The 18,601-nt window shown below is 45.8% G+C and overlaps 1 protein-coding gene across 1 annotated transcript in view; it reads right to left on the bottom strand.

Moving 5' to 3' along the window:
- Nucleotides 1-18,601, bottom strand: part of ABCA4 (ATP binding cassette subfamily A member 4) — a 143,912-nt gene that overhangs the window by 34,834 nt on the left and 90,477 nt on the right. The window contains 11 exon segments of the mRNA NM_174221.2: nt 1,311-1,497; nt 2,286-2,384; nt 2,869-2,993; nt 3,592-3,851; nt 8,322-8,370; nt 8,739-8,944; nt 12,283-12,367; nt 13,446-13,639; nt 14,569-14,706; nt 15,187-15,326; nt 16,250-16,381. Of these exon segments, the coding sequence (NP_776646.1) occupies nt 1,311-1,497; nt 2,286-2,384; nt 2,869-2,993; nt 3,592-3,851; nt 8,322-8,370; nt 8,739-8,944; nt 12,283-12,367; nt 13,446-13,639; nt 14,569-14,706; nt 15,187-15,326; nt 16,250-16,381 (1,615 nt within the window).

The following is an 18,601-nucleotide window of genomic DNA, read 5'->3' as shown; positions in this document are numbered from 1 at the left end:
CTCTGTCCTAGTCAGCTTGGAGGCCTCTTATAAACCTTAGGCAAACTAAGACTTCTCTGGCCCAGCTCACTGTCTCTGAAACCCCATGGGGAAGCTCATTGTGATACATTATGGCGTTTAGAATTCCATGAGGATGCTGCTCAGAGCCAAGATTGCTGATATCCTTGAAAAACATAGATTGCTAACTCTGTGTGGTGTGCATGTGTGTGTATGTGTATGTATGACAATTACACAGCACATGGCAAACTTCTTAATTAAGATTGTTAATAAGTGTGCACTTGAATGGACACTACAACATTGTTTATAAGAGAAAAATGGAAAACCCACATGTTCAGCAATGAGTGAAAGTTGCTCATTCATGTCCAACTCTTTGTGACTCCATGGACTATGCAGTCCATGGAATTCTCCAGGTCAGAATACTTCCTGACCCAGGAATTGAACTAGGGTCTCCTGCATTGCAGGCAGATTCTTTACCAACTGAGCTATCAGGAAAGCGCCTATCAGCAGTGTGAGCTTGCTTGCTTGCTTGCTTGCTTGCTCAGTCACTTCAGTCATGTCTGACTCTTTGCGACCCCACGGACCTCGGCCCGCCAGGCTCCCCTGTCCATGGGATTCTCCAGGCAAGAATACTGGAGTGGGTTTCCATTTCCTTCTCCAGTGATAAAGTATGAAGTGAGCAAAGTGAGTGAGTGAAGTCGCTCAGTTGTGTCCGACTCTTTGCGACCCCATGGACTGTAGCCTACCAGGCTCCTCCATCCATGGGATTTTCCAGGCAAGAGTACTGGAGTGGGTTACCATTGCCTTCTCCAATGAGAGATGAAATAAATTAAAGTAAATCCAAAGGATACGTAGGATAGTGTGCAGGCATACTATGATGAGGTAGGTGTATATTTACTGATGTGGACATATGTTCACGATATGTTATTGATAGCAGGTTTCAGGACAACATTTTGAATATAATCCTATTTGAACAAATAAAAACTAAATGTTATTGGTGGTTATTGCCAAGTGATAGGGTGAAATATTTTTGTTCTGACTTCTCTGTATTTTCTAATTTTTCTATAGTAAGCATGCATGATGTATTATTTTCTCAATACTTAAAGATATTTTCTTACTAGATTGAACGGGAGTGTTTAATGGAAATGAAACTCTTGGTCAGTGACTTCCTTCAGTTGGTGAGGACCCAGAGCCTCACTTAGTCCTTCACTTAGCTGTTAGTTTGAAATGTTAGTTGTCTAGAAACTCAGGAGGTGCAATGGCTGCTGTTGCAGGCAGGCTCAGGGCCCTGGTGGCCCCGGAGGTGGAGGTACCTGCGGGGGTGGGAGGCCCCCTGCGCCCTCAGGGCACTCAGGAAGCATGGTGAGCTTCTCTCTGGTGCTGCACCTGCAGGAAGGTGAAGGTTGGTCCGCTGTCCATTTCTGCTGTTGGAGCAAGTGGGTGACATCCGGGGACACAGATGGAGTCTTCCAGGGGCTTGAATTTCCACAGGGGAACTCCCTCATGGAAGACAAGAGCATATTCCACAATCAGATCCAAAGTTTATAAAAACTCCTAAAAATGAGAAATAGCACCCAGCCTTTTCCTTCTTAACCATTTTTGCCCTTTCCTCAGACCCATGCATTTTCTTCTACTCTTAAAGGTTTCTGCTCAAGAAAAATCAAGACTAGAATTTTGTTGATTGACTAGGGGGTGTGGGTCTGGGCAAATTTTATCTGCTGGCAGCTCTGATAAGGGAACAAATACAAGAATTTGAAATTAGTCTATTTTGGTCCTCACAAATAACTCTGAAAAAGACTAGATGAAAAAAGCATTTAAAATTATACTGAACATTTTAAATTCTTGGTGTATTTCAACCACCAATGAATAAAAGCATGACTTTTCCTCTAGAACTCTCTTCTCTACACTGAAGGCAATATTGAAAGTTGGCCATATATGTAAGTAATGCCATTCTAGATCCAATTACACAAGAGCACGCCCCCATCTCTCTCCTTCCTCCTTCAGATTCCTTTCGCATAAGTTGTGAGTAGCATATGTCAACTCAGTTTGGAACTTTATAGAGAATTATAGAAATAGAGACTTATCCAGTGATGCAGAGGCTTCCTGAAAGCTAGTGAACACCCCTGCACACAGGTGTTGAAGGAGAGGCCAGGTGAGTGCTGCTCAGGGATATGGAAGTGTCTGAGTAATATAGATGGGGTCTCGCCAACCATGCTGTCCTAGGCTCCCACTATTGGGGTCTCCCAGGGCAGCTGTTGGTGTTACAGCAGGGGAGCATAGGGACTTACGGAAGCCACTCTTCCTTCAGGCAGCGGTTGCCAAAGCCTGGCTTATTCACAAGGACATCTGCAAGTGCTGAGAGCCATTCACTGTCCAGCTGGTCCATGCTAGACAGTGAGAGGGCATAGACAGTGGACATGTGACTGGGACAGAGGAACAAAGCCACCAACATGCAACTCAACAGATGTCTACTGAATGGGTACTGTGTGCCAGGCCTGTACACAGGGCATAGGACGCTGCCTTGATGTGGCTATGGGTCTCCTGAGAAGGGGGTAGGTAGGCTGCCTGAACACACTCAGTAGTCTGATGCCACATCATGTCTGCAATTCAAAACAAGGGAACTTAAACCCACTCACCCACCATCTGCCTTCTCTTTCCTTTACTCCTGGCAGTTTTGGGTGTCCACGTGGAGGTCACCTTTCCCAAGTGGCAGGTAAGTTATCTTTCTTTCCGAGGGCAGCCTGAGGACCCCTATCACACTGGGACTGTCCCAGAGAGTAGGAAGGTCAGGGCCCTACCAGTTAGCAGGGGACCCAAGGGCCCCACAACCCAAGGAGGTGAATGATGACCTTTGGGGACGAGTCTACACACCTGAAGAAGGTGTACTGCTGTCCATACATCCAGGGGTGAAGGGTCAAAGCAGGATATTCACCAAAAGGAGGGATGATGAGGGAAAGCATTAGAGCCAAAAACACAAAAGTGGCCGGGAGCACAATCTGTGGGACAATAAACATGGTAACTTAGGCTATGGTATGTTACACACACACACACACACACACACATAGAGTCTTTTAAACATTTATCCGGCAGCCTCATAACTAGCCCCTAATAGAGATTAACATGATGGGCAGATGTGCAAGGGCAAGTTGTAAAGGAGAACAGAGAACGTTCCCCCCTTTGAAGGGTAGTTAAAGCAGGCCAGTATTGAACCCTAAAGTAGGCCAGTGCTCAGCCAGAGGTAAACCAGAGTTTCTGCATCTGAACAAAAAATCTAAAGAGAAAAAGCAGACAATGACGTAGGGTCTGCAAAAAATGAATAAAAACATGATTTTACCTTCCCTTGTAAAAATAAAACCAATATTAATATATTCATTATTATGCTATTTTCTCTGCTAAGTGTACTAGAATACTTACAAAGAAGCTTCATGTTACCAAGAAGAAGCAAAGGTTGGCAAGGAGAAAACAAAGCTGACAGAACCCAAAGATGGTAGCCGTGGCTATGTCTGACCCCACATGCCCAAGAAAGCCTGGGAGAGGATGGGGAGGCCAGGGAGGCCACGAGCAAACAGGCACAGCCAAAGACCGCAGTAATACCTGGGCCAGGAAGTCCTTGTGGCTGCGGATGGTGTGCTGGAACCTCTTGACCAGCAGTGCCTGCACGTGCTGGACAATAAGCCGAGCTCCTGAGTTCAGTCGGCTGTGTCCCTCCCGCTCCGGTGGAGGCTGGCCCTCCGGGTGAGCAGCTGGCTCTCTGGGGTGGCTGCTGGAGCCCTGGGGAGTCTGTCCGGCCTTCTCGCTAGGACCCGAACAGGGGTGTCGAAGGTTGATGTTTTCTCTTTTCTGCTGAGTGCCTCCTGGTTTGGAGGATGGAATGAGTAACTTAGAAAAACATTCACAAGGTCAATTTTTTTTCTCACTGTGTTAGTTTTCCCTTCATCTAAGTTAGAAACAAAATATCTGTCAGGAAGGTTAATAAAATTTTTTAAATTCTACTTTCTGATATCAAATATTTTTGACAGAATTGCCTGAAACTGCTTAAAAAATCTCTATACAGTTAAAGAGGACAAGACAGAGAGGTTCAAAACATATAAGCAAAAAAAAAAAAAGTTTCAGAACAATACGTGTAATAAGATCATATTTATGTTAGCACATGTGTCATTTGGAAAGAAACACGTTTTACATATACACATACACTCACGATGTATACACATGTGCAAAGTTCTGAAAGAATACCTCTTAATTGTTAAAAGATCACTTCAGGGGCAGAGCTGGATGGGGCAGGGGAGGAAGTGGGAAGGGTTAGCCTTTTTTGTATTATTTGAATTTAACAGCAAAATATATTCATGTATAACCTGTGTTTCTTTCTATATTTTTAGAGGTCACCGAGAAGTAGAAAGTAGAAAGACCAATAAACTAGGAGTTGGCAGACCTGGGTGTGAATCCTGACTCTAACTAACTAGACATGCAAATTTGTCTTAATGACTCAATCTGTCTGAATCTGAGTTTTCTCATCTGTAAAATGAAAACAAGAAAAGGGTTATTATGAAGATTAAATGAGCTAACACATGTGAATGTGCTTTATAAACCATTGCAAGTCATCAGCTATTTTGAAGCTAGAGTTAATTAAAATGTACTTGCAGAATGTGCTGTTGGACCTAGAGAGCTTAGAGGATGGCTGGCTGGCCCCCACGTCTCTCTCCTAACGTCCTCTAGGACAAGAACAACTGCAGAGGGAGCTGGGTCAGCTGAGTCATTCTTTCAGCTAATGTCCACAGGCACCTGCCGTGTACCAGGCTCACTACTCAGAGGGTGACCATCTGTAGGCTCACTGACTACTCAGCACCAGCGCCCCAGTTCTGCCTCCTTTCTCCTGATCTGGGCTTGGCTTTGACGCCTTCGCTGTGGCTGGCCCTCCCTCTGGCAGGATTTCTGCTGCCTGTCTTCATGCCTGTCCTCTGAGCCGTGCTCTCTCCCTGAAACCCCATCCAGGCTGGAGGCCACTGTTCAGATCAGAGTTGAGGGCTTCAGGCCTGTTTGTCCCTGGCTCTCTGCTACCCTCTAGAGGCCACTGGCAATGAGACATCCTTCAGAAATGGCCTGGAGTCTCTTGGTACCATGCAGTGTATGACTTCATAGACAGCCACAGCTCCTTCAGACTCTGAAGACAAGATCAGAAAAATGTCGGCCTCAAAAACAGCCCTTTCAGACAAATGCAATTAGCAATCTGAAAAATGAGAGACAGTAGGAGTGTGTAATTGAGGGCTCTAGATTTGAGAACTGAGACCAAGGAATAAGACTCAGAAGCCTATATGACTTTAAGGCAAGTCATCCAATTTATAAGAGCTGTTTCGCCAGATGTTCTTGCCTGGAAAATCCCATGGACAGAGGAATCTGGTTGGCCACAGTCCATGGAGTTGCAAAGAGATGGACACAACTGAGTGACTAACACTTTTAATTTCTTTTCCCCAGATGGGGCCAATTCCTGCCCTACCAGCCTCATAAGGTTATAGTGACAATCAAATAAAACAATGGATATTTAGTTTTTTGTAAAGTATAAGCTATGGCTGAGTTTGAGGTAAGAGATATTTGTAAGTGCTGAGATGAGGGTATTGCTGAATCATTAACAGAAATTGCATACTGCATTAAGACTTAGCATGCTTTAACTCATTTAATTCTCTCAATAACCTAACTATGACAAAGCTAGACAGTGTATTAAAAAGCAGAGACATCACTTTGCCAACGAAGGTCTGTCTAGTCAAAGCTATGGTTTTTCCAGTAATCATGTATGGATGTGAGAGTTGGACCATAAAGAAGGCTGAGTGCTGAAGAATTGATGCTTTTGAACAGTAGTGTTGGAGAAGACTCTTGAGAGTTCCCTTGGACTGCAAGGAGATCAAACCAGTCAATCCTAAAGGAAATCAGTCCTGAATATTCATTGGAAGGACTGATGCTGAAGCTGAAGTTCCAATACTTTGGCCACCTGATGTGAAGAGTTGGCTCATTAGAAAAGACCCCAATGCTGGGAAAGATTGAAGGGAGGAGGAGAAGGGGATAACAGAGGATGAGATGGTTGGATGGCATCACTGACTCAATGGACATGAGTTTGAGCAAGCTCTAGGAGATGGTGAAGGACAGGGAAGCCCGGTGTGCTGCAGTCCACGGGGTCACAAAGAGTTGGACATGACTGAGTGAGTGAACAACAACCTTCAAAGGTGGATACTATTATCATCCCCATTTGGCATATGAGGAAACTGAGGTACAAAGAAACTAAATATTAATAAGTACTAGGGATATAATGTACGACATGATAAATTTAATTAACACAGCTATATGTTATCCATGGCAGTTATTAAGGGAATGAATCTTAAGAGTGTTCATAAATAAAAAAAGAGGCTAAGTATCTACCCAAAGGGGCTTCTGAGGTGGCACTAGTGGTAAAGAACCCATCTGCCAATGTAGGAGACATAAGATGCGGCTTAGACCCTTACCTAGGTCGGGAAGATCTCCTGGAGGAGGGCATGTCAACCTACTCTAGTATTCTTACCTGGAGAATCCCATGGACAGAGGAGCCTGGCAGGCAAAGAGTCAGATGTGACTGAAGCAACTTAGCACACATGCACCCAAAGCCACTCAATCAACAAATTATAGAATTCAGGTTTGGTGTTTGGCCTGCTTCATTGTAGAGGCCACACTTAACTCCTACCTCTGTCTCTTTGGAATATCCTATTCTATTAATATATCCAGAATGATCACTCTTCTGATTTATAATTTATTCTTCTTCTGCTGCTGCTGCTGTTAAGTCGCTTCAGTCGTGTCCAACTGTGTGACCCCACAGACGGCAGCCCACCAGGCTCCCCCGTCCCTGGGATTCTCTAGGCAAGAACACTGGAGTGGGTTGCCATTTCCTTCTCCAATGCATGAAAGTGAAAAGTGAAAGTGAAGACGCTCAGTCGTGTCCAACTCTTCATGACCCCATGGACTGCAGCCCACTAGGCTTCTCCGTCCATGGGATTTTCCAGGCAAGAGTACTGGAGTGGGTTGCCATTGCCTTCTCCGAATTTATTTATTCTTCTAAGAGGACTAATTATTAAGCAGAAGCACTCTGTGCAGATTAAAGGCCCCAATTCTTGAGTTCATCATAGTTTCTAATATAAATTATCATGTTTTCACTCTGGTCTTGGTTATGGGAGTTTTTGCCCTTGGGTGAGTTGCGGGAATTTAATTCCTGTGTCTGAAAAGCTGGAAAGAAGACCTGGGCCCTGTGGTGAGGTGCTCTCACTCCCTCCAGAGCACTGTTCTTTACTCCCCACCCTGCCCAGATGGCCACCTCTTCTGGCCACCACACAATCTACCTGGATCCTGATACACATTTGGGCTGATATATTGGACCACTGATAGTTCTAGACATAGCCGGGATCACTTACAAAGCAAGATGAAAACCATGACTTAAGAGCAGGCACCAGAAACAGAGAGGAAACAATCTTTGTACAGGAAAATGCTGTGGTATGTCACACTTGGTAGAAAGAGGTAACCAGTGGCAGGTGCCCACGTCAGCAAAGGTGAATTGCTTCAGAGCTCTGCCCACGACCAAGGAGAGGGAAATGGAACAAGAAGGGAGAAGCCAGGGAGAGGATTTTAATCAGACTGGTTGGATGCCAGTTTTTCTATCAGAAGTGGCCTGTGTTGTGGCAGTTAAGTCCTCCTGCACGTCCATCCTCCCATTCTCCGTCCTCCACAGTAAAGACCACTTAAGTCGTGAGTGCTTTTTGTGGCTCTGAGATTTGGTAGAAATTGTGGAAGGGGATAAGAAACCCCCAGAACCCACAACATTTATGGTCCCCACAGTTTCAAAATTCCTCAGGGCACTAAATGAGGGCTCAGAACCGTTTTATCTCCATCTCAAAGAGGCCAGGTGTCCTAGCTGGCATCTGGATTGTACTGTCTCTAAGAACTCTGTGAGCTGTCACTCCTGCAGGCAGAGTGGATCATAGGCCTGGTAGAGAGAAGAGGAGAAGATGAGGGTGGTGATGTGGAAGGAACAGGAGACCAGGAAGCGGGATGCGAAGCTTGGGGGTGGCAGAGCTCCCAGCCTGACCTTCTTAAGACTCCCGATTCACCTAGCATCTTCCCACCTGGACCCAATTCCACTTACCTTTCCTGTGTCATATAACCAAGAACTCAAAAGGCCTGTTATTTGGGGGTCAGATAAATAGGATGCAGGAGTGTTAGTCTACTTTGTTGTTTCATGAGTTTATCCTTAGATTTTTGAGATAGAGCATAAGGGTTTAGTGAGGGGACAAACTACACACTTGGGGGCACCATACCAGCAAACAGATGTCCTGAATCCAAATCCTCTGTGACCTTCAGGAAAATCTGTCCAGAAAGAAAAAGAGAATTTGATTCAGGCGTTCCCAGTCTATAAAAAAATCTAACCCAGGCTCAGTTCTGTTGGGTATTGCTTCATAATGGGAAGGGAATACATTATGACTCTTTATCTAAGAACATATTCTTCTGTAAATACAGAAGTGTGTGCACATGGTGACCACAGCTATGTAAAATATGTGTGAGTATGGATAAAGGCAGGAGGAAGTAAGCCAAAAGTGAAGACAGCTGCTACGCTTGGGCAAGGAATTATGGCTTTTTGCTTTCACAAAATTTCCCTTCTAGACTTTTGTGTTAGACTTTGGCAAGGAACTACCTCTCTGGTGCCTGACAGAAACCAGCGGGAGTCTCTGCCTCACCTCTTCCAGGGGAGTGTCAGAAATTCCAAAACTGCTGAGTCCCAGGTCAGCCAGCGTCTCCTCCAGCTCTCTGAAAAGGCTAGCATATGCTCTCTGCTTGAAATTCTTATTTGGAAGAAGGAAGATAAGTTCTTGACCAATGCATTCTACCAGCTTCGCCTCTGGAACATGGTGGTGAACCATATCCGTCAGTTCATTCACATCCCCTAAGACAAGAAAAAGGCTGACATCAACTGTTTTCCAGAAGCTGGAAGACAGGGAGCTTACCCAGGTCCTCTACTTTCTTCTGTTTTGCGTTTGAGGAAGGCCCATCTCCTTTATCAGTAGTGACTCTTGTGGAGGAATATTGCTCCATCATGTCTGTTTTTAACTTAGTAGACCCTGTGACAGGCACTGAAAGGGAGATGGAGATGGAAGCCAACTCCCCCCAAATTAGCTGTGTAACCTTGGGGAGCTCACATAACATTCCTGTGCCAGTTTTCTCCTTTGTTTGATCAAATGTTCTGTTCTTTACTAGCTATATGGAACATCAGGCAGGTCATACCATAGTTTCTTCATTTGCATAAGAGAAAAATAGTGGCACCCATATTATTATTATGTGTGAGGCTTGGATGAGTTAATCTACAGAAACCACTGAGAATGTTGTGTCTGGCCCACAGATGAGTGATAGCTGCTCTTCTTATCATGAACATCATCTGAAGTAAGAAAGCTCTTGTCATCAATGTTGCTCATTCTTAATCACCACAAACCTGAGTCAAATTTGCTTTCATTTTTCTGGTCTGGCCAAAGGTGTGTGTGTGTGTGTGTGCACCAAGTTGCTTCAGTCATGTCCAATTCTTTGCGACCCTATGGGCTGTAGCCCACCAGGCTCCGCTGTCCATGAGATTCTCCAGGCAAGCATACAAGAGTGGGTTGCCATGCCCTCTTCCAGGGGATCCTCCCACTTCAGGGACTGAACTCACTTCTCTTATGTCTCCTGCATTGACAGGCAGATTCTTTACCACTAATGCCACCTGGGAAGCCCCAAGGTATACGGGACTTGACCAAGAAGTAGACCCGGACCTGGTGACCAAGCTAGATGAGAACCCCACTTCCTACATCACACACCCAGGCCTGGCCCAACTTTTTGGAGGACTGCGCCACTTCCCTTGGAATTGCATCTGCTTCCTCAAATAAACAAAAAATCCCAGCTCACAGGAAATGCAGAAGGAGATTGAGAAGCTGTGGAGAAGGACCAAGGGATGGAGTGCAGGAAGCACAGCATGGGGTAAAGGGAAGTATCCAGTATCAGGTATTTACCTGATATACTCATGCAATCAGAATTGAATTTTATGCATGAGCATATGTTACTTTAAAATTAAAAATCTAGGGATTTCCCCAGCAGTCCAGTAGTTAAGACTCTGCCTTCCAACTCAGGGGGCACAGGTTTGAATCCTGGTCAGGGAGTAATATCCCATATGCTGCAGGGATGGCCCCAAATTAAACAAATAAAAACACTTGTTAAAAATCTAATTAACATGCATTTAAAGAGACAGTTCCCTAGCATACTGTTCTGAGAAGCAGGTCAAAGGGGAAGGGATTCTGGGCACCCAGAGCCTAACTCTTGTGTGTTTTGCGAGTAACCCTCCCAGAGTCAGGATCACCCAGTGAGTTCTCTTCTTTCTTTGTTTCAGAAATGACTCAAGAGGAGGGATTTCGTGGCTTTCAACCCAAATCCTTCTGCCTAGCTGGACTGGAAGGCTTGTTTTATGTCAAACATGCAAATGAGGCTCAATTGTCTACAGTTCCAGATGACTTCATGCAGGGGCTAGAGGGCTCCTCGTGGGAGGAAGCAGCTCTGCCCTAACTTCTCTCCAGGGGTCACGTTCATTGTTCTCTGAGGAAGGAAATCGAACCTGAAGCTGCTGGATTCCCAGGAATTGTGTCTTAGATGTGTGTGTCAGCCTTTCCAGAAGTGGTCCTTCTGGGCGGCAGGGCTTTCAGCATCTGGCAAGGGGGTCTGCCAGTGTGTGTGGTTTGCGAGTCTGTACAAGTGGAAAGCCTCTCAAGGAGCTAATGGGAATTGAAATGATCTTCCTTCTCTTGTTTGGGGCACAACAACTTACTGTGCTTCCCACTATTCACAGCATCCCTCTTCTATTCAAAGAAAATAAACCTTTATTTAGAAATCAAGTAATAGTTAAAGAATTTACCCCACCCAGCAGGCTCTGTTTGCATATCGACTTTGGGGTGTGTGTTTCACTTCAGTCGTGTCTGACTCTTTGCAACCCCGTGGATTGTAGCCTGCCAGGCTCCTCTGTCCGTGGGATTCTCCAGGCAAGAATACGTGAGTGGGTTGCCATGCCCTCCTCCAGGGGATCTTCCCAATCGAAGGGTCCAACCCGTGCTTCTTACGTTTCCCGCTTTGGCAGGCAGGTTCTTCACCACTAGTGCCACCTGGGAAGCCCCCGTAATTAAACATGTTCTTTTCAAAAAAATTATTTGGAAAGCAGGGAGGGGCCTACAGCAAGGCAGACTAGGAAAAAGACAGAAATGTTCTAGGAAGATATGTGCGTGTTCACCACAGGTTCTGTCAGTGCGAGAGAGGGTGAGAGAGTAAATATGATGCACCTCCGGGCATTTTCCCTCAGCTTTAAGCATAGTGCACAAACTGCCTGTTTTCTTGTTTCAGATTTTAGTTAGAAAAATATTTGTGCTTAGGAAACTTTGTCTTTAAAAAGCAAATACTTTCCCCTTAACTTGGATCAGCACATAGGTTTAGTTTTGTTCCTACTTAGGAATATGGGGAATATGGTATTCCAATTCTGAGGACAACCCCTCCCCGTCCCTTCTCCTCCACCCAGGCCGCCCCTCCACTGCCCCCAACCAGGGAAGGATGAGAGGCAGGCATTAGCGGAGAATAGAAACAGCTGTTGACAAGCACTCTGGGGCCAGGAAGTCATGGCCCCATGAGTGCTTCCACAGTGAGAGTCTCTGTTTTGCATCTTTCTGGAGGTGGAGGTGCCCCTTACAAGGTTTAACACACTGTATCTAATCCAAGGGAGAATCACTCAAAATTAGGAAACTGAGAGAAAATCTGGGAGTGTAATAGGGCTATGCATTAACCCACAGATTTGGCATCTACACCATGCAACCTGACTCTCTGGAGAAGTTCACTGTGAGGGCTGTGCATCGCCGAGGCTCATAGGCTCCAGCTGGCACCATTCGAAGACCTCCTCTCCAGATACTGAGGAAAGTGGCTTGGATCCAGGCAGGGGGACCCCAGAAACACAGGCTTAGTATGGGCAAGGGTGAGGAGTAAACAAAGACTGGGTTCCTCATTAAAGGGAGAGGGCTTGTAAGCCCAAGACTTCAACATTCTTTGGGAATGGAGGAGGAGACAAAAACTCAAAGAAGAAGATGAGCAACTGCATGACTGTGAGCTTGAGAAGCACACAGAGTGTTCTCTTTGCTCCCATTGAAGTGCTCGACAGCTGGACACACCAACAAGACCTGGAGATGATGGCCAGACCAGGACCAAGGGACAGTCTGCTTGAGTCCTTACCGTCCAAGACTTGTTCTGGAGTTATCGCCTCGGCACAGGCCGGACACCTGACGGAGAAGCCCTTAGACGCACAGCTGCAGGTCGCCTACGAGAGACGGGCGGGAATCACTCCTACAGCGCCTCCCTGATGCCCCTGATGCCCACCGCTGTCACCACCATGCTTTGTCTCTCACATCAAGTGTGCTCAACACATTTTTCTTCACTGTTTTAATCTATTACTTCATCTGAACATTTGAGGGTGTGGCTGTCTGATTTTGTTCTGAGAGTGTGTGAATCAGGCACGGAGAGAGCATTAATGGATTCCTTTGGCTTGTCATCACTTATGTGACAGCTGTAGGTCAGCCCATGCGAGACTTTCTGCGTCTCCCTCTCTGGGGATGCACACTGGGCTGTGGAAATCTACCCAGAGCTGGAAAACCCAGAAGCAGCCAGACACCTGAACTACAGGGCTGAAGGCGTAAATGATGCTATAACACAATAAAACAGGCATGACAGGACAACTGGAAGGTGAGCAGTGCCTTTTTAGGAGCCCAAAGCACATTTATCATACTTGATCTCATTTATCTTCACCACATCCCTGGAAAGCAGAGTGGGAATTATCAGCTTCACTTTCTATGTGGAAAAAACCCAACAACAATGAGGAATTAAGGAATTTGCTTAAGGTGACACAGTCTGTTCACCTTGAAGCCCACACTTGAACCTGGGATTCTTGACACGCTGAGGTGGTCTCTGCTGGGTGGCACTTTTTTCGTGTCACCATTTCCAGGTTATAGTTACTAGGGAAGCTTTTTCTTAGCTTTCATTTGCCAATGGAATTTGGGTTTAGCTAGCTAACATAAATGTTTGAATGAAAAAAGAAAGCTTGAATAACTACTGTCCTTTAAACAGTGTAACCTTGCAGAGTAAGTCATTCCCTCCCTTCTATGTTGCATGAAACCATGTGTGTAGTTTAGGATTCTGGCCTGTAATAATTTCAGGTCTTTTAAGCTAGTTGGTTAAAGCATTTCTGTAGGGGAGTTCAGAATGTTCTTTTATCAAAATCTACAAATGGTTCCAGAAACAAAGAGGTCAGTTCTGCTAGCTGGAGTCTGATTTGGGTAGAAGTGTCTGGAATGACGTTCCTTCTCACCCAGGACAGGCTCTTTCCCTGGACAGACACAAACCTCGCGGCCTCTTCCTTGGCTCTGAATAGTCTTCATCCTGCGCACCAAGGTTAAGTAGAAGCCTGTGCCAAAGCAGTTCTTCAGGAACAGTGGGGTTCCAGAGCAGTAGAGCCGTCCCTGGGATATGATGGCGATGCGGTCCCCGAGGATGTCGGCCTCGTCCATGTGGTGAGTGGACATGATGATGGTTCTGCCTGCAGAGGCAGGGGTCAGGGGAATTACCAGGCAGGCCTGGGTATGGATGGGAGAAAGTGTATAGCAAACTCCATATTCCATGGGTTGCAAAACTGGGAGTTAATAAATAAAAACAAGTATTCTGCAATACAGTCTAGAATATTAGAATAAAAAATAACAGTAGCTACCATTTTATAGCATCCTGCATACTGTAAAGCGCTATTTTATAGAGTATTTCTTCCTTAGCATAGGGCCTGATGCAAATAAACCACCATGTATGGGACATATTTATTACTGTCAGTCAGTATCTATTGAGTTCTATAGTATATTCTCTGGATCATTAAGTGCTACATTTATCATCTCTGCAAAGAACACACACACACACTCACACTTACATTCTTTCATACTAGAGATGTCCTTAAAATAAAATGGTAATGAGGATTCCAAGAAGGCAAATACACCACAGGCTTAAACCACACTGTTACTTTTATGGTGGCTCTGCTTGCTGTCTTGTCTGGGTCTGTGCATCTGGTTTCAGGTGCCATGACAGAGGAGGGACCGTTCCACTGAGATATTTCCATCCACAGCACTGAATATAGGCTCCTCACCCTCACACCTGGTTTTCGTAGATAATTCGGGTCCCTTTGTCAAAGGGAATTTTACTTACAGCTGCTCCCATTGTTCCAGGCAGAAGGGTTTTGGGTTGAGAGAACTTTCTAGTGCATTTTGGGAAGTAGGCTGCTTCATCAGTAATTCCCTGCTTATATTTGGGTAAAAAAAATCTCAGGAGGCTTCACCTGGAACTTAGACTCCCCAAGCCAGTGATAATGCCACATCTGAGTGTAGTTGTGGCTGTTACTACACTGAGTTGCAAGATGCCAGGTGTAAGAGAGTAGATCACACACATTCAGCCTCAGCGAGAGCACAGGTGATGTGCAGTGGCCATTACCTGAGCGATACTTCAGGAGCAGGTCCCAGATTGAGCGACGTGAGTAGGGGTCCACCCCAGAGGTGGGCTCATCCAGAACCACCACCTTGGCATCTCCCACGAAGGCAATGGCCACAGACAGCTTCCTCTGCACGCCACCTAGAGGGACAAGGCGGCAGGGTCACGGGAGCTGTGAACCATGTGAAGGAACGGCCCAGGGCTGACGACGTAAGGAAGGTACCTTAGATCCAGCAGCAGCTTCAAGCTGCCTCCTTAGATGTCCACAGTGTTCAGAACCCTAGTGGTTCAGGCCTTATAATACACAACAGAAACTCCCTGCCTCCCAGGATCAGACCATGTGAAGATTGTTCTCACATTTTTAGTTCAAACACATAAACCTCAGAGCACATTAGAGCCCAGGCTGCTGCAGGATAGTGTTCTATGTAGAAAATAATCCAGAGTTGGGTTTCTCTTAGATGCTCAGAATAACTTTATAGATTATTCCAACCCTTAGGAGCTCTCCTGTTACAAGTTTAAGAACACACACACACACACAAGCACACATGTATATATACAAGGCCCTGTGCACTGGGAAACCGTGGATTGGCCATCCGAAGCCCATTTTCCAATACCAAGCACCTGACAGATCCTGAGCCTCTTCGTTCCTCTTGTGGTGGAGGCCTGTGTCCTCCAGCATTGCTTCCATCTCCAGCTGGGCCTTGTCCCAGGACCTCCCTTTCAGCTGCGCGTAGAACAGGATGTGTTCAGCCACGGTGAGGCTATGGGGATGGGGCAGCGAGAAACACAATGCGCTCAGCATTTCCACTTGTAACAATTTACCTTATAGAGATAATTAAAGATGAGCACAGAGGTTTAGCAATCATGATGTCATCATGGTGTTGTTCATAACAGAAAAATGAGACAAAATACTGATCCTACCAAAATATCTGGCAGCTTAAATAGCACATTATACAATGGAATAGTACATATACATTAAAAATAATTTTAAAGAAGAATACATAACAGCATGAAAAAATGTTCATGATATCTTAGGTTTAAAAAAGCATTAAAATAGCAGGTTACTAAACGGTAAGCAGAGTTTTCTCTTTTATAATTTCAGATATATGTATAGCTATACATGCATAAGAGAAAGCTTTGAAAAATTATATATCAAAGTGTTAACAGTGGTTTCCTATGGATGGTGAAATTACAGGTGATTTTTAGTTTCAATCTATATTGCCTTCCTTCCTGTGATCCCTCCTTCCTTTATTCAATGACTGTATATAATTTTTTATATAAGAAAAGTTTGGGGAAAAAAGCAACTGAAAAACTTCCTCAAAAGTCGGTTTTTAATGCCTGGCTGAAGAGTAAAACAGGAGCCATGTCCCCTCTGTGTGTCCCTTCGTGGTCCCTGAGAGTGACCAGACTTCTGGGCAAGTTCTGAGGAAGGGGCCCCAGGACCAGCCACCCTGGCAGAGAGAAGGTAGTGCCAGTCTCCTGAGCATGAGAGAAACAGTCTCATGTTCTGAGGGACCTTCTCAGTGCCAACAGGACAAAGGACCCCAAATGTGGGGGAAGTCACTGAAGAGTATGGCCTCTGGCCCCAGAGCCAGCATCCCTCAGCTGCACTCTAGGGAACATGTTAGGGGAGGGCAAGGTGAGGTTAGGGCACCGGGAGGGTCTCGGTTCCTGTTCTACTTACTGGTGGAACAGGATGTTGTGCTGTGGACACATGCCAAGGCTCTGCCGGATAGCATCCAGGTTGGTTTCAATGTCCTTTCCCCCAACAAGCACAGTCCCGGATGTCGGTGGCAACAGACCGGTCATGATGGACCTGCCAAAAGCAGAAATTAGTGGCAGAGAGCCTGGCCTTTGGAACACCTTAGGATAGCAGCCTCCACCCCGGGGTCAATGAGGACTCTCAGTAATTCTACCCACGCCTCTCAGTTAAACGCAAACCATCACTAGTGGCAGGAACCAACAGTTTCCCAGACAGGGCTTAGCACTAGTGTGTCCTCAGGACCCCCAGGAGGGTGAGTGCATCTGCCGTCCTTCTGTGCTTCTCTTACGCCCTTGTGCTCACAGGCAGGTGCCGATGGGCCTCTGGGGTTTCCAGATGCAGAATGCTCGCTTATAGCCAGAGATCCCTCCCCCACTCAGCCATCACAGCTCCTGGCGCTGTGGGGGCTCAGTTAAAGGCATTCAGCACATGGGTCTGTGTTTTGCCTGATGTCACCATCACAAAGTGCAAGGTCTTGGTGAGAAGCCCAAGCATTCAACACGTATTTGTTAATTAGTTGATTGAACCCAGGCCTGGGAATTCTCACAACAATTTTGGATCCAAAGTAAGAAAAAGCCCACCACCACTGTTAACTTATTTTTGTAAAATGGGAAATGATGACTCTCACTTCATGGGGTATTTTGTGAGGATTAAATACAATTATTACCTCTAAAGCACTTAGAACAGAGCTAGCATAAAGGAAGAGTAAAAAAGGTTATACTACTTTTATTAAGCATTGTGTTCCAGCCCCCAGGTGATGTTGCGTTTCTCATGCATGAAGTAATATACTTGTGTTTGGGGTCCTCTGACCATATTAGTTAACAAGGAGAGAAATGAGATGGGTCAGTGCTGCTCCTCCCAGCTTTGTTCCTGAGTCAGATACAATCTCAGACTCTCTAAACTTGTCTGTTGGATCAACCACTAGAGGGAAACAGAATCAAGTGGAATGGCACCAGCCCCACATTCCATTGGCACTGAACCCGCCCTCAGAGAACATTCCAACGCAGGGTGTACACGGCTGTTCCTTCCTGGGGCTCTGCAAAAAGCCAACGGACTTGATGAGTGCATTCACATGGGTTCCCTGCCCCTTGAAAGGGCCGCCCCTGCTGTTTCTTGGGGAACCTTAGATGGCCATGTTCTCTTTACTGCAGATGGCACCTGGGTCCCTTAGAAAAGCCAGGAGAGTGTCCTGAGCTGAGGCTTCCATGAAGAGCTTTCATCTTTCCTGAACTTGGTTTTCAGTTGCTCAGCTTTTTACTATTTTGGATCCAAAATTGTTGTGGTGATAATTCCCAGACCTGGGTTCAATCAGTTAATTAAAAAACACATGTTAATGCTTGGGCTTCCCACCAAGACCTTGCCCTTTGTGATGGTGACATCAGACAAAACTTGGACCCATGTACTGAATACCTTTAACTGAGCCCCTAGAGCGATGGGCTTCCTGGTGGCTCAGACAGTAAAGAATCTTCCTGTCATGTGGGAGACCAGGGTTTGATCCCCTTGGTCAGGAAGATCCCCTGGAGGCTGGAATGACTACCTACTCCAGTATTCTTACCTGGAGAATCCCATGGGCAGATGGGCCTGGTGGGCTATAGTCCATGGGGTTGCAAAGAGTCGGACATGACCAAGCAACTAACATTTTAATACAGCACCAGGAGCTGTGATGGCTGAGTTGCAGAGGGATCTCTGGCTGTAAGTGAGCATTCTTTATGTATCCTTTTCTCCAGAGCTACCACCAACCCTCACAGGTAGGAAAAGGAATGCTCTTTGAAAGTAAGTAGTGCTCTACAGGCTTCTCAGGTAGCGCTAGTGGTTAAGAACCCGCCTGCCAACGCAGGAGACTTAAGAGATGTGGGTTTGATTCCTGGGTTAGAAGATCCCGTGGAGAAGAGCATGGCAACCCATTCCAGTATTCTTGCCTGGAGAATCCCATGGACAAAGAGCCTAGGAGGCTACAATCCATAGGGTCACACAGACTTGGACACGACTGAAATGACTAAGGCATTCAGAGGGTAGCCATCTATCAGAAGACCCTAGAAACCAAATGTAAGGAATCCTTTCCATCATTGCCTTGGTTTGCATATGGATGGGCACATCATCCCTGTGTGGAGAAGCTGATGCTGTAACTTAGCCTCTAATGGGATTGGGGAATATTTTTCTCAGAAGAGTCACTGAGAACCCAAGAGGGATGTTTCTTAATGAGTGGTAGAGAAAAATCTGGTGGCATAAGATGGCAGAGTAGAAGGACGTGCACTCATCTTCTCCTGTGAGAAC

This window comes from Bos taurus, chromosome 3 (assembly GCF_002263795.3).
Source record: "Bos taurus isolate L1 Dominette 01449 registration number 42190680 breed Hereford chromosome 3, ARS-UCD2.0, whole genome shotgun sequence".
Taxonomy (NCBI): domain Eukaryota; kingdom Metazoa; phylum Chordata; class Mammalia; order Artiodactyla; family Bovidae; genus Bos; species Bos taurus.
The sequence above is the reverse complement of the archived record's forward strand: the minus strand, read 5'-3'. Positions and strand labels throughout refer to the sequence as shown.